Source organism: Astatotilapia calliptera, chromosome 1, assembly GCF_964374335.1.
Source record: "Astatotilapia calliptera chromosome 1, fAstCal68.1, whole genome shotgun sequence".
In the NCBI taxonomy this organism is placed as follows: Eukaryota; Metazoa; Chordata; class Actinopteri; order Cichliformes; family Cichlidae; genus Astatotilapia; species Astatotilapia calliptera.
The window spans coordinates 30,969,188-30,984,565 of record NC_137422.1 but is presented as its reverse complement, the minus strand read 5'-3'; the positions used below and the strand labels follow the sequence as shown (position 1 = coordinate 30,984,565).

The following is a 15,378-nucleotide window of genomic DNA, read 5'->3' as shown; positions in this document are numbered from 1 at the left end:
ATGAAAAAGAAAATGAGGGTAGTTGCAATGGGGGGCTATCGAATCACTCGAACCTCCAGCAAGGCAATCAATATGAGTTGAACTGTTGGGACTTATACTTTCATAATTGTGCTTTGGAATAATTAAATCACATTCAAGCTGAAGTATCACTGACACACAGTAATAATCATTTTACTGATACTGTAACTAGGGGGAGAATTAGGAAAAATATGTAGAGGGTTGTTATTATCGGGAGGTGGAATGCTTGCATTTTTGAAATAATATCAAACAGCACTAATCTTGGTGCAAAAAGAGCTTTAAAATTATACAACCAATTTAAGGTTAAGTCCATTTGATTCAGGGAGTCGTGGTAACCTAATCTTATTTTGATTAGGTCACTACTCAGTGACCCTTATCAAAATGTGAATTCACAATAAAAAATAGTGTCCTCATCACCTCACAGCAGCGTTACTGTATTCGCTGACAATGCTCTGTTTTCTGTTCTCTGTTTTTGAAGTTTTGGCCTCTCTTGTCATGTCCAAACATGGCACTGCAGACTGGCAGTGCATAATAAAGGGACAGTGAAGAGAGAAGAGCAGTACATTTTCATTCGTCAGAGGCCATTGACTGTGTCACGCTGACTGAAGAGGCAGACTTGTGAACCATGCTGCTCTGATTCATCACAATCACACACAATACACTCCCTTGAGTAACAGTGATACTAAACGACCGTCTTTCTCATACCCGGAAAAAACATGCAACCCTCAAGAGTGCAATCTGAATAAACATAAAAGAATGAGATGAAGAACAGATTTTTCTTTCCAATCTTACCTGCAGAATATTTTTTAAATATGCCGTGCAAATGGGAAATCCTTACTTCCAAACATACACATCGTGGTTGATCCATGTCTGTTACTGTTGGCAACGACATCAATCACTCAGAATATTCTTTCTCGTTAGCAAAGCTCAGCAAGGCTTTGCACCATCTTCTTAACCAACCCGTGCACACACTTGGATCCCAGTTAATAGGCAGTAAATCCTTATTTTGCATGGTATGACAGCGTGTATTTTATCAAACTGGGTGACACACTTAGCTGGGTTCAAAAGGTAACATGTCAGCTGGAGTGCTTCTCTTGCTGACAAATTGAGGGCTTCAGTGGGAGAGTGATAGGAGAATCGCTAAACCAACACAAGTAGAAAATTTTCCAAGGGGATTCAGTGTTGCAGCTCCTTAATAATTGACAATGCTACAACTTTCATTGTTAAATGTTATTAAATCTACAAAGACGATACACGGGGAAGTGTCCAGTTAGACATGACTGGATCAGAGGACCCCTCAAAGTTGGGAGTGCCAAAAGGGAACAGGGCTACTGCTGAGGAAGGGTCACACTCTGCCAACATCAAACATTTGAGATTAGATCTATTCCTTATCTGAGCCAGTCTGGATATACTCTGTTTACCCTGCAATAACAGCAATACGTGATTTGTGCGAGTGTGAGGAATGAGTTTTTAGGGATACCAGAGAAATGCCTTGAATAATTCCATATAAAAAAATAGAATTAGGCATCTCCGCCTGGTTCTAGGTCTTCAAGAAGCAAGTAAACCAGTGGTTTTAGTTTGCAGCTTGAGTCATACTACCTATGCAAACCAGCCTTTGACAAAATCTCACACAGTTGTTGATTTTATGTACAAGGAACATTATCAGACTCTACACACGAAAGCTCTGACAAGCTCAAGAATATGACAAATCACCACAACCTTAGGGGACTTGAATATAGTGTTTGGGAGTTAGAAAGAATAATGCTTTTCAGAAAAAGAGGTACAATGTAAAATTTGAACACTGAGCAGAAATTGTTTATGTTTCAAAATACTAATGGATTTAGTGTTTCCGTGTGCAAAAAAGGTGGACTTTTTCTTTTTAATGGTTTACTTTATCAAAATGTTAGACTTATGGCTGAAACAAATGTAAATAGGTGGACAGGAAGGACAATGATATCACAGACATATAGTGAAGCACAATGGTATGAATGTTCAACTCTAGAAAGGGAAATTAATTAAATGAGCCCAAATGGACCTCAAAGCTTTGTGAGGTCTACTTCACAACCAAAGAAGATCAAGAAGTAGTGATTGCCATAGCCATTCCTCCGCAGTCATTTACCTACAACCTTAACCCATTTAACATAAATGGAAGAACATAGAAAGGGTGACTGAGAAAGCCATGGAAGTTTTTTCAGATTTTATCTCAGCTTATAAGGGTTGAAATGTTGTGGGTGAACTAAATACTTGGATGTATTCAAATCCTGTCTGAGGAGCTGTTAATTGTAGAGGAGAGTGCTGGAGTGGTTATCACTTGTCCTAGGCTTGAATCCTCTAGGAAGCAGCTTTATATGGGATGATGATGAGTTGGGATGTTCTCCCTGTACCTGTCTGTGTTCTCTTTGAGTTCTGCTCCACTTTCCTTAAAACTCTAAAGACTGTGGGAGGAATGAGCTGTTGGTTTTTGGCCATAGGTGTGAATGGTTGTCTGTCTCTCTGTAGAGTGGTGAAACTCTGATAGACTGGGTCTACATCGTTAGCCATGACAGCTGGAATAGACTCCAGCTCCTGTGACCCTGAAGCAGATGAGCTGGTAAGAAAAGATTTGTGACAAACGTATCTTCACCAGGAGGCTCAGAGTTTTGGAAACAGTGAATTTTAAACTACCCCACATTTTATAAGGCAATTCAAATGAACCAGCTAAAACCTGGAGATGTGGCCAGTAATTTAATGCATCAGTAGCTGTATTCAAATTATGTAATGATACTGAATAAAAACTTCTGTTAATTTATTTTACTTTTAAAAATGCTATACATTCTTATTCTAGTAAAGTTTATATTATGCTATTTGTGATTCTAATAAATGATCTATATAGTACTTCTATCCTCCTTCTCTCAGACCACAAATTTTTTTGCTTTAAATACTCAAGAAGAAAGACACACACATAGCTAACAAGGTCAGGCTTCACTTCACTGCAACACACTGCACCTGCACCTTCACCATCAAAGCATGTTATATAAACTAAGTCAGCATGTCAATGTCTCCATACACCATATTCAATTCAATTCAGTTCAATTCAATTTTATTTATATAGCGCCAAATCACAACAACAGTCGCCTCAAGGCGCTTTATATTGTACAATAGATTGTACAATAATAGATACAGAGAAAAACCCAACAATCATATGACCCCCTATGAGCAAGCACTTTGGCAACAGTGGGAAGGAAAAACTCCCTTTTAACAGGAAGAAACCTCCAGAAGAACCAGGCTCAGGGAGGGGCGGGGCCATCTGCTGCAACTGGCTGGGGTGAGAGAAGGAAGACAGGATAAAAGACATGCTGTGGAAGAGAGACAGAGGTTAATAACAGATATGATTCAATGCAGAGAGGTCTATTAACACATACGGAGTGAGAAAGGTGACTGGAAAGGAAAAACTCAATGCATCATGGGAATCCCCAGCCTGCGTCTATTGCAGCATAACTAAGGGAGGATTCAGGGTCACCTGGTCCAGCCCTAACTATATGCTTTAGCAAAAAGGAAAGTTTTAAGCCTAATTTTAAAAGTAGAGATAGTGTCTGTCTCCCAAATCCAAACTGGAAGCTGGTTCCACAGAAGAGGGGCCTGAAAACTGAAGGCTCTCCCTCCCATTCTACTTTTAAATACTCTAGGAACAACAAGTAAGCCTGCAGTGCAAGAGCGAAGTGCTCTAATAGGGTGATATGGCACTACAAGGTCATTAAGATAAGATGGGGCCTGATTATTTAAGACCTTGTATGTGAGGAGCAGGAGTTTGAATTCAGTTCTGGATTTAACAGGGAGCCAATGAAGGGAAGCCAAAACAGGAGAAATCTGCTCTCTCTTTCTAGTCCATGTCCCTTGCTGCAGCATTTTGGATTAGCTGAAGGCTTTTCAGTGAGTTTTTAGGACATCCTGATAATAATGAATTGCAGTAGTCCAGCCTGGAAGTAATAAATGCATGAACTAGTTTTTCAGCGTCACTCTGAGACTGGATATTTCTAATTTTAGAGATGCTGCGCCAATGGAAGAAACCAGTCTTACATATCTGTTTAATATGTGCGTTGAAGGACATATCCTGGTCAAAAATGACTCCAAGGTGTTATCTGGCTTCATGGACAGATAGAGCTGGGTGTCATCTGCATAGCAGTGAAAATTTATGCTATGTCTTCTAATGATACTGCCTAAGGGAAGCATGTATAATGTAAACAGAATTGGTCCTAGTGCTGAACCCTGTAGAACACCATAACTGACCTTAGTGTGTGAAGAGGACTCTCCATTTACATACACACATTGGAGTCTATTGATGATGATGATACAAACCACTGCAGTGCAGTACCTGAAATACCTACAGCGTGCTCTAATCGCTCTAATAGGATATTATGGTCGACAGTATCGAATGCTGCACTAAGGTCTAGCAGGACAAGCACAGAGATGAGTCCACTGTCAGAGGCCATAAGAAGATCATTTGTAACCTTCACTAAAGCTGTTTCTGTGCTGTGATGAGCTCTGAAACCTGACTGACACTCTTCAAATAAGCCATTCCTCTGCAGATGATATGTTAGCTGTTTGACAACTACTCTTTCAAGGATTTTTGATATGAAAGGAAGGTTGGAGATTGGCCTATAATTAGCTAAGACTGCTGGGTCTAGAGATGCTTTTTAAGTAAAGGTTTAACTACGTCCTGTGGTACATAGCTGATTATTAGAGATAGGTTGATCATATTTAAGATTGAAGCATTAATTAATGGCAGGACTTCTTTGAGCAGTTTTGTAGGAATGGGGTCTAAAAGACACGTTGATAGTTTGGAGGAAGTAATTATTGAAGTTATCAATGGTACTAAGAGTAGCTGTAGATAATATTACATCTGTGGGATGATTACTGGTAATTTTTTCTCTAATGATAAAAATTGTATTTGTGAAGAAATTCATGAAGTCATTACTAGTTAAGGTTAAAGGGATGGTTGGCTCAAAAGAGCTCTGACTTTTTGTCAGCCTGGCTACAGTGCTGAAGAGAAACCTGGGGTTGTTCTTATTTTCTTCAATCAGTGATGAATAGTAAGACGTTCTGGCTTTGCGGAGGGCTTTCTTATAAAGCAGCAAACTATTTCTAAATGATGATCTTCTAAATTTGTGACACGCCATTTCCTCTCCAGCTTACGAGTCATCTGCTTTAGGCTACGTGTTTGAGAATTATACCACAGAGTCAGGTACTTCTGATTTGAGGCCTTAGTTTTCACAGGAGCTACAGTATCCAGAGTCGTACGCAGTGAGGAGGTAAAATTATTAACAAGATAATTGACCTCTGTTGGAGTAGCGTTCAGGTAGCTGCTCTGCTCTATGTTGGTACAGGGCATTGAAAATGATAACAGTGGGTGGATTATATTCTTAAACTTAGTTACAGCGCTTTCAGAAAGACATCTACTGTGATGAAGTCTACTCTCCACCGCTGTGTAATCAATTATTGTAAATGTAAATGTTATCAGGAAATGATCAGACACGAGAGGGTTTTCAGGAAACACTGTTAAATGTTCAGTTTCTATACCATATGTTAAAACAAGATCTAGAGTGTGATTAAAGTGGTGGGTGGGTTCTTTTACACTTTGAGAGAAGCCAATTGAGTCTAATAACAGATTAAATGCCATGTTGAGCCTGTAATTTTTAGCATCTACATGAATGTGGACGATAGATGATAACAAGTAAGACTGGTTTCTGAGATTCACAGCTGGGGTGGACAGGTTAAGCATCAGGCTTTCAAATGAATTAAAAGTCTGTCTTGGTCTTTCGTGTGAAAAATTGCTGCCACACCGTCCCCTCGCCCTGTGCTTCGAGATTTCTGGTAGTTAGAATGACTCGGGGGTGTTGATTCATTTAAACGAACATAATCATCCTGCTGCAACCAGGTTTCTGTAAGGCAGAGTAAATCGATTTGTTGATCAATTATTAAGTCATGTACTAACAGAGACTTGGAGGAGAGAGACCTAATATTTAATGATCCACATTTCACTGTTTTACTCTTTGGTTCAGATGTGGATACTGTATTGTTCTTTCTTTGTGATTTTTTTATGTTTAAGTTGTTTATTGCTGGTTTTTAGTTTGTTTTTGTCTGTTTGGGAGCTGACACAGTCTCAATGGAGATGGGTTTTTTGGGGGGTAACAGGAGGAGAGAAGCTGCAGAGCGGTGTGTAAGACTGCAACTCTGCTTCCTGGTCCCAACTCTGGATAGTCATATTTTGGGGGGTTTAATAAATTTGTCCATATTTCTGGAAATGAGAGCTGCTCCATCCAAAGTGGGATGGATACCGTCCATCCTAACAAGACCAGTTTTCCTCCAGAAGGTTTGCCAATTATCTATGAAGCCCACATCGTTTTTTGGACACCACTCAGACAGCCAGCAATTTAAGGAGAACATGCAGCTAAACATGTCACTCCTGGTCTGGTCTGATTGGGGAGGGGACCAGAGAAAACTACAGAGTCCAACATTGTTTATATAATGTACATCCCCACCTACGTCTGAACAGATGGAAAGATCCACATTTAAGTCAAATTAGTAATTATAGTAATTATAATTATGATGCATTCAGAGCACCAGTCTGCAGCAGCCATCGTTTCTTTAACATTCAAAGATGACATACATGCTGTTGCTAAAGGAGGTAGCTTTTAAGCTCCCAGTGTTTGTTCTGATTGACAGCCATGGGAAAGCAAGCACAGTCAGACTAAAAAAAAAAAAAGCATAACACTGACGCACACAGAGACACAAGGGATGAAACCCCACAGAATAGCATGCATGTATTGGTGCTCTAACCTCTTCTGTATATATTACATCACTTTTGTTCCGAACTCCATTTTTGGTTTGGGCACTGAACTTGTAGAGGTTGTATCTTAAATTTCATTTTGACATTTCGTAATGTAGAGTCTCTAGACATGTTATATACTGGATTAAAGCCTATATTTGACTGGTGTCATGTGTTTAATACCACTAAATCTGTACCAGTGCATATCTTTGTAAAGATAATGGATTAGCTACTGTATGTTTCTCTACTGATTCCCTACTGATTATGGTTGAAAGCAATGGTTTAACTTCAGTGTTTAACTGGTCCTCAGTAGGGCAACAAGTTATGTTAAGCATACTTTCTGTTTATCAGCAGTTGCTTCCCTTCATTTCAAACTGTTCCTGCAGTACATTCACAATGGGAGCTTCACAGTCCGACCACTGTCTTCCGCTGTCTACATGAGCAATAAGATATAGATTTTTTTGCTTGAGGATCTTGTTGTTGATGGACAGTAGACTTTAGTGTTTATTTAGCAAAAGAGACCTGGTGGACTCAGATTTTTTAAAAACAAACAAAAAAAGCAGTGGTGGTAAGAACACGGTGTATATGTGCCAGTGTGGGTGCATGAAAAAGCAGTGAGAACCATTTAGAAAATGCAAAGCAGAGAAAAATAAACATTACATTGATTTTGTGTGTGTGTGTGTGTGTGTGTGTGTGTGTGTGTGTGTGTGTGTGTGTGTGTGTGTGTGTGTGTGTGTGTGTGTGTGTGTTTGCTACATTTATTTTAGGTGTCAGGAAGCCAACAATGGTCTTGTGTGCTACAGCACAATTTAGCATGACAACAGTGTGTTTTGCATGCAAATATGATTAGGATTCTTTTAAGCTGTTTTCATGTCATCTTGGATTTTGCTCATTACCACTGAGAAATGTATTAGTCAAACTGAACATAAACATACATATTTATATAGAGTGCTTCAGTTATTTCCTCAGCAATTTTTCACATACTGTAATTTCTTTTCAGCTGGTTTATTTCACAGATTCACAGCATAAGTGAGAAGGATTACCAGCTTCTTTTCATATGCAAAGCTTAAATGCTACCAAAAACATTTTTAAAGGATTTGCGAGTAGTTATTGCTGAGCTGTTGTGATAATAAAACATGCAATTACAATATTGAAAACAGTGAGCTTAGAAGATGCTGAACTGTCTATAAAAACTGTTGTATCTTAACACAAAACATTAAGTTAAATGAAACTCTAAAAATATAAAAATGGAGACTACATAGCCTAGTTTCATATTTAGTTGATATGACTTTTTAAAGTTTTTCTTATTTTTTTCAGCCGTCACTGGGGCATTTTCTCTTCCCACATTTTCAGAGCCAGCAGATGTAAAGAGGAAAATAAACTTGTCATATGTCTTGCACTGCATATCAAACATTTGAGTTGCCAGCAGTAACTCCTGAATGCATTAATATTCACCTGGAGCAAACCTAAGCTGTCATCTTGTCTGAACTCTGTAGATGAAAATCCTGCCATGCTAACACCCCTATTACTGTCACCTCGATGAAAGGAAAGTTTGCACCAGATCCTCTAAGTAACTTGTTTTTAATTAGTAGCACTTTGTTGATGATACTCGCAGTTCATTTAGACAGCAAATAACTTGTGCAATATCAAATGATCACTAGAATAACAGATTCCCTTTTAGATTAAATGCAAATGTGGGAATGTAAGCAGTTTAGCATATTAATCAAACACTGCCGAAATTCTGACTCAGTCCATTTCTTTTAAAGAAGGGGTTGTCACTTCTGTAAGTATGAAAGGTTTTTCTGTCTGTTCTTGTGAGAAGTACTCATATTTTTGCCAATAAACTACCAACATTTCTGACACGGTTTTAATACTATGGTTTAAGCAGGATCCTATATATCCATCCATACGTACATCACCTTTCTTCAGCTTATTTACCAGGGCTGTGGGGAGGCTGGAGCCTCAATACTATATCTTCAGAAATTAATTTTTATCAAACCCTGCTTTTGAAGGCTCAATAAGACTCTATTTGAATCCTATGAGGTGCTGGATTACAGGGTTTGCATTTTAAATAGTGTTGTTGAAGGCAGCCGGAGAAAACTGGTGAATGCATTTGCAGCAGTGGGACAAAGGATCTGTAATATCAAGCCTGGCAACCTAAATGACACACCTGCTCTTGCCTAACACTGATCCTCTTAGACCTATAGGAGGAGACAGGTTATTAGCTAGCATCACTCTCTGTACTTATTACATTGTGAGTCCGAATAAATGCAGCAGAGCAGTTAAACATGCAGTGTGTACTGTAAAGGCAAACTTGAAATATACCTGAGGCCTAAATTATTGTCTTCTTCTGTTTGAAAGGCTATTTTTCCCAGAAATAAAAGAACAGTGCTGCAATAACTAAGCCTATCCCAACCCATTCCTTGTCTTTTAAAGATTTTTTAAATGCATAATACACTAGCTGATCAGATCAATGCCCTGGCGGCAAGGTAAAATTGTCCTCGTAAAGTGCACGGGAATTACAATGGTCAGATTTTTTTATTTTTTTTATTTTGCAAGTCGATTGTGCAGAAATGGCAGAATTTCAGGACAGAAATAATAGATTTAGTTTTGATCTCTAGAGCATGGAGTTGTCTCTCCCAGGGGCCTGCCAGGGTTAAACTCTGATCTGCACACCATGACTTGCTCAAGGCTATGTGTGTGGTGTTATTAAAAAGAAATATTGCTTCATAAAAACCTGCTGCGCTGCAGCCAGGACTCCCATTAATGCAGACTGTTGCTGTCTCTGGGAGGTGGAATGGGACTTTTTTTTTTCATCTGTCCTCCTATTGCAAAGGCAATTAGTGTTGTGGTCCCAAAACCCTATCAGTCAAATAGATTGAAAGACACATTGGAGAGAGATGTTTACTTGTATTGTTCCTTTAAACAAATCACATCCTCTACCCGTGGATTTGTATAATGGACTTAGCAGGAAGGTACGCAATTTTAGTTCAGGCTCTGGCTGGTCATTTGCAATGCAGTTTGCAATTAAAACGCACTGCAGTGGCCATCTGGACAAAAGAGCAACAAGAATAAGCAAATGACAGTTTACCCTTGAGCTCCACTGGTGAAAAAAGGTCTCTTTTTAATACTGCTTTATATGTCTGGACAACTGCACAAGAATGGGACAGGTCCTATTTATTTTAATGACTCAATTTCACTGGTAAGCTACCTCAAAGTCAACATAAACCGTTCCAACTATATGGCAGCAAGCGATTCATCAAGTATTGTCAAGGACCAGCAGTAAGTTTAAGAAGCCTCCCTGTGTTATTCAACGGCTGCCTCACCCAGAAGCTCAGACATGCTCTGCATTTACCAGAACATGTCCTCATGGATGCCAATAGAGAGACAAGCTAGAGATTAGACTCTACTTGGTTAGTACACAGAGGTGCGATTGTGCTTTCGACGGTTACGATAAGCTTCCCGAAGTCCGGTAGGTGGCAGTGCAGTGTTCTCAGGTAGGGAGGGCAGGTTGTGGAGGAGTGGGGGGGCGTGTGTTCCTCTTGCACAAGCGCTCGTATGTTGCTTAAACCTGACGTGGGTCGCAGCCGAGCGCTTAGAGCGACAGCGGCGTGCGTGCGCGCGAGAGTGTGTGCGTGTGTGTGACGGGGACAGAGTTGCGGCAGGGCAGATCAGAAAGTGCCTGTAGCTATTCTTTGGCCGGCTCGCGCAGTCCTCTTTGGACCGCCAGAGTCGCACGAGACTGGCGACACGCTCCGAAGCCAGTCGGCTGGCCGCGTGTGACCCGAGAATCCCTCACTGATGACCAGACTCGGGCTGCTCTGGCACGAAAGGTGGAACTAAACTACATGAATTGATTTGAGAGCGATGAACTGGCAGCATGGCCAAGTGGTTCAAGGAGCACCTAGGATTCAAAACTACCAAAACACCACCACCGGCTCCTCCGAAACCGGACTACAGACACTGTCACACCGGTGTGCCCGGTGCGCCTGGCTTCCAACAAACAAGCTCCGGGACCACCTTTCCGAGTCCCGCTCAGCCGGACATCCTCGCTGCCTACAAACTACAAAAGGACCTGGATTTCGAGGATCCGTACACTCCAGGTGGAAATATCTCATTCCCCCCGAGCTTGAACACTGTGGGGTCACCGGATATCAAGTATGTGTCACCAAAGCACCGACTTATCAAGGTGGAAACAATCGAAAAGAGCAGCCCAGCTCCCGGCGGGGGTGTCACGGTCACCCAGGCTGTCCCCGTAGGGAGCGTTAAATCTCCTACTTCACCTCCCTCGGACCTCGACAACAAGGAGAAGGTGGGTAAAGTTTGGTCCTTTCAGCCTGCCCCCGAGTCGTATACAGAGCAACAACTTTCTGCCTCCCACTAATATTTGTATGTGAACAAATCGTTTCCCTCAAAACCAAATTATAGCTATTTCGTTTAAAACTTTACTCAAGGGAAAACGTGTGTGGTGAACATGGCACTTTACTGCTGTGAGGAATTAATCGTCACAACCGGCAGAACTTGTTATCACAATCGCACAACGGCTTTCCACCAGAATTGCGACATCAGCCCCTGTAAAAAGCTACACCACAGAGACTGTATGCCGTATGATAAATAGCTCAGTTTGTCAGCTGATATGCCCGGTTTTCATTTTAATGCAAAAAATGATCTTTCGCTCACCTTTTGAGCCTTCACGTGCAGACGCACTGCTGTCAGCCCATCTGTAGCTTCTTCTCGAGCAACTGTGATCTCGACAGTGGCTTTAATTGAACTTTAATCTAATCTTGTTTATCTAGACAGACCAATTTAGCGAATGTTCATTGCAGTAAAGCCTGCTGTCTTAGAGGGAAATTACTTGTGATGAGTTTATGGATATATTATGCTCTAATTTGATCCTCTCCTGGCTCTGCCAGCACATACTTCGCACCTTTTGCTTTTTTAACTTTCTCAGAGTGAATGTGGAGACTGACAGCCAGACAACACGCTGTGCCTTGGAGCATGCTGTCATGCCAGGCTTCTCAGGAATCCATGCACTGGGCTTATTTGGAGAAAGCTGAGATGTTTGGTATTAGTGGGCGTAAGGACATGTGGTTTTATAAGATTGATCCAGTTTAAGAATATTTTCAGTCTCTGCATACCTTGTTAACTGAAACCTGTGCTCATAACTCAGAGCACGCCTCAGTCACCTCTCTTATAAAATTTTTGCGTGCCTCTTGGCTTCACCTGCATGTTACTTCCTCCAGCACCTTTCACACTTGTCTTGTGACATTTGGAGTGTTCAACACTTTCATTTATACTCCAGTGTGTCTGCAGCCTGCCACAAGAGTGTTGCGCGAAGGAAGTCCAGGTTTAATGACGCGCAAGAAGATTGTTACCATCCCCTGAATTTCCCATATACCCTCAACACAAAAAACAGGAACCAAGTGAAACTCATAAAATGATATTCTGTTTCAGTGTTTGTTTTCCCACACTGTCAGCTCGTTTTCTTTTTTTTTTCCTATTTTTTTTATCAGACCTCATTAACTTGGTATGCCGGTTTGAGAATCAGGCAGCTATGTGTTATCAGAAGAAAAAGCAGGAAATGAAAATACACAGTTTTAACCAGGCACTGCAGCTGTTCTAGCTGATTAAAGAAATTACAGTTGTCTCTTGTTAATTGAAGCTTATTTAGATCTCACTAATTTAGAATTACACTTGCATCTGTGCTTCACCTCTCTCCCCATATGTGCACACATGGCTTTAATGTACAGACAATTGATGGCATAGTATGGGCTAAATACCTCACGCCGAGAAGCATGTTTGGTGTTATAGATGAGCTAAATCAATACTGACAGCTGGGGAGCTTAAGCAGTATGTCAAGAGAAGGTTTTTAAGGCTTTCTTGTCAGGTGATGAAGTTTCAATAAAAACGTGCAGTAACGGAGAGAGGAGTGAGATGAAGTAGCAAAAATAGCTGCCAAAAAATATTACACTGTTTCACAAATCTTTCCCCCACAAAAAAACACGGGTATGTCCCATATATTTACTTCTCTAAATGATGGATGAGAAATTTGGAGAAAAGCCCTTGAAATGCCGTAAGCTACGCTCCTTAACTTCCTGAAAGAGCATTGTGAGGCTTTTGTGAGGATTACATTTTGTGTGGAAGCTGAGGATTTCTTTTCCGACTGTTGCCGGCCACGGTAATTGTTTGTAAATCCTTGTTAAAGGGATTCTCCTGGTGTGGATTTTAAAAATGCTGTTAATGAAGTTGTGTGTTCCATCAATCTCTGCAGTAAGCCTAATGTTAAGAGGTTAAAGGTAGGTGGTCGTCTTTGTGAGTTCTTCGTGTTTAACAGTTTCATAGCTATTTTTCTTTAGGCATTGTGTTACCACAAATGTAGGGGTATCTGCATAATGATAAAAAGAAGTGTGTTTCCACCTTGTAGCACATATCTAAGCGTAGATTCCCAGTCATAGTGATAGTTATTTGTCTTGCTGCAGACTAAATGCTGACTGCTAGGAGACTCTGTAAAAAGCGCACAAGTGCCTTAACAGCACTGCTCAGTTACATTGATGTTTTAATTACTTGACTCATGAATTCTAATTATATCACTGCTTGCCTAATGCCTGAAATGCCAATAGCAGAGTGGAGTGAATTTTCTGAAGTGAGAACACTGTATCTATTCTTACAATTTCAAAGTGTTCCATTTCATCTCATAAAATTTCAAATAATCTTTTTGCGCTTACTTTGATTTGCACTTTTAACATGGAGTTTTATGCAGACTATGGCGTTTAACTCATAGATTAATATTTTCAAAGTATTGTGATGCATTTTGTTTTTAATGATGCCAAGCCCTTCATGGTACAGTGAGCTGAGAGAGATGATCAATTATCATCCTGCCTTGGAGATAATTAAAGGCCTCATCTCCCAGCTCATCGCTCTACTCAGCACTAACTTAACTTCTCTCAAGGACACCCAAAAGTGGTGATGAGCTCCATTTGAAAATGTGTAAACAAAAGCAATAACGGAGAGCTGACAGGGTGCTGCATCTGGGCGGAGTGGTGCCTGTCATCATCGGTATCTGTCAATGGACCTGGGAAACGGCTGTTCCATCTAACTTTGGCTCTTTTTACTGCCCGTAGTACCTTTGATTCAGTGATCCCACAAGCCAGCTTGTATTTCTGTCTATAGAAATGAGTAGTTGGATCAGGCTTGCAGACAGTTGTTGTGCAGCCTGCAGAGGCATCTGGATAGACAGATATCCTCTATGCTTATTTTCCTTCTGTGCACCTTTTTACAAGACCTCACTCTGAATTTCAATAGATTTTGCTGGAGGAGAAAAAACTGTGGTATACCCTCCCAAGATCGGTAGTGTTTTTCGCATTCTTGGAGGATATAAGAACGTACTATGTGCTGCTAGTGTCTTCCATTACCAACAGATAGTACAGCCCCCCCCCCCCCCAAAAAAAAAAAAAAATCACTTGTCACTGCTTTTACTCAAGTTCCCATTAATATGTTCCCTTGTATCTGAACTGGATTGGTGAACAGTTGTCGATAAACGCAATGAGAGACTGATACACAGAGATTCCTACATTTGCTAGGGTTAAAATCCAATCTTATCAGCCATATGCATTAAAAGTGATCAGCTTGGGAAAAGTTAATGTGCTATTTCTTATTTTTTTTAACTTTACCATAGCATTCACGTATAGCTGTTGTCTTGGGGTAAAGTTTAGGGATTTTATTACTATAAAAAGGTCGGGAATGCAAAAACATCAAACTTGGTACGAGTTCATATACTCCTACCGACACATTTCCTTGTCTTTTGCATTGGTCAGACTGTCTGGACTGCATGCACATTACACTGCCGGTAGTGCATGTTTAATCTCCGCTCAGCTTCATTTCCCCACACCCTGAATATTTCCGCTTGGCCTTTCACCCTGGCACTCCAGACATCAGTGGAGTTGTATAAATGCATCCCACTGGCCTTTCACGGTCTCATCTCTGCCAGTGATAGGAAAAATGTCAAGCACAAACATCAATATCACCTGGGTCTGCGAGAGTGCTTTTCTTCAGGGAGCCAGAAAATGGATGAAAACATGAGAGCCCATCATGTTTTGTTATAGCTCACCTTTTACTTGCAGTTCTCTGGCTTTTTGTATCAGACGGAGGCTGGCGAGGTTGATAGCAGGCCTGACTGGTTGTTGGAGCAGTGCGGTTTGGCAGCTGTTTCTCTAGTCTTTCACGAACCTATTTGTGTTCGCTCAGTTGGAAGAATATATCTTAAAGTCATGTCTTTCGTATGTTGAATTGTTGAATAAATATAGTATAATGGAATTATTGTATAGCAGTACTAAAAAGGGATGTGTGGTGTTTTTTGTTGTTTTTTTTCCATTGCTGTGACAATTTTATGCCCAAGTTGAAATAATCAACAGATTGGTGTGAAAGCTGTGTCGTGCTGTCTTGTGTTTTGCAGCTGCTGTTTCTCATAATCATGCTCGGTAGTTGCGGGCACATTGTGACTCACTATTTTGATAAATTGTGTTAAACTGTGTCACATAATTAAGTTTGCGTGTTGT

The 15,378-nt window shown here is 40.5% G+C and overlaps 1 protein-coding gene across 4 annotated transcripts in view; it reads left to right on the top strand.

The window, feature by feature from the left end:
• Positions 1-10,285: 10,285 nt before the first annotated feature.
• Positions 10,286-15,378, top strand: part of shf (Src homology 2 domain containing F) — a 94,997-nt gene continuing 89,904 nt past the window's right edge. For all 4 annotated transcript variants that reach the window (XM_026172905.2, XM_026172887.2, XM_026172880.2 and 1 more), the window contains exon 1: positions 10,286-11,135. In XM_026172905.2, the coding sequence (XP_026028690.2) occupies positions 10,704-11,135 (432 nt within the window). In that variant the 5' untranslated portion in view covers positions 10,286-10,703. The remainder of the gene's footprint in view (positions 11,136-15,378) is intronic.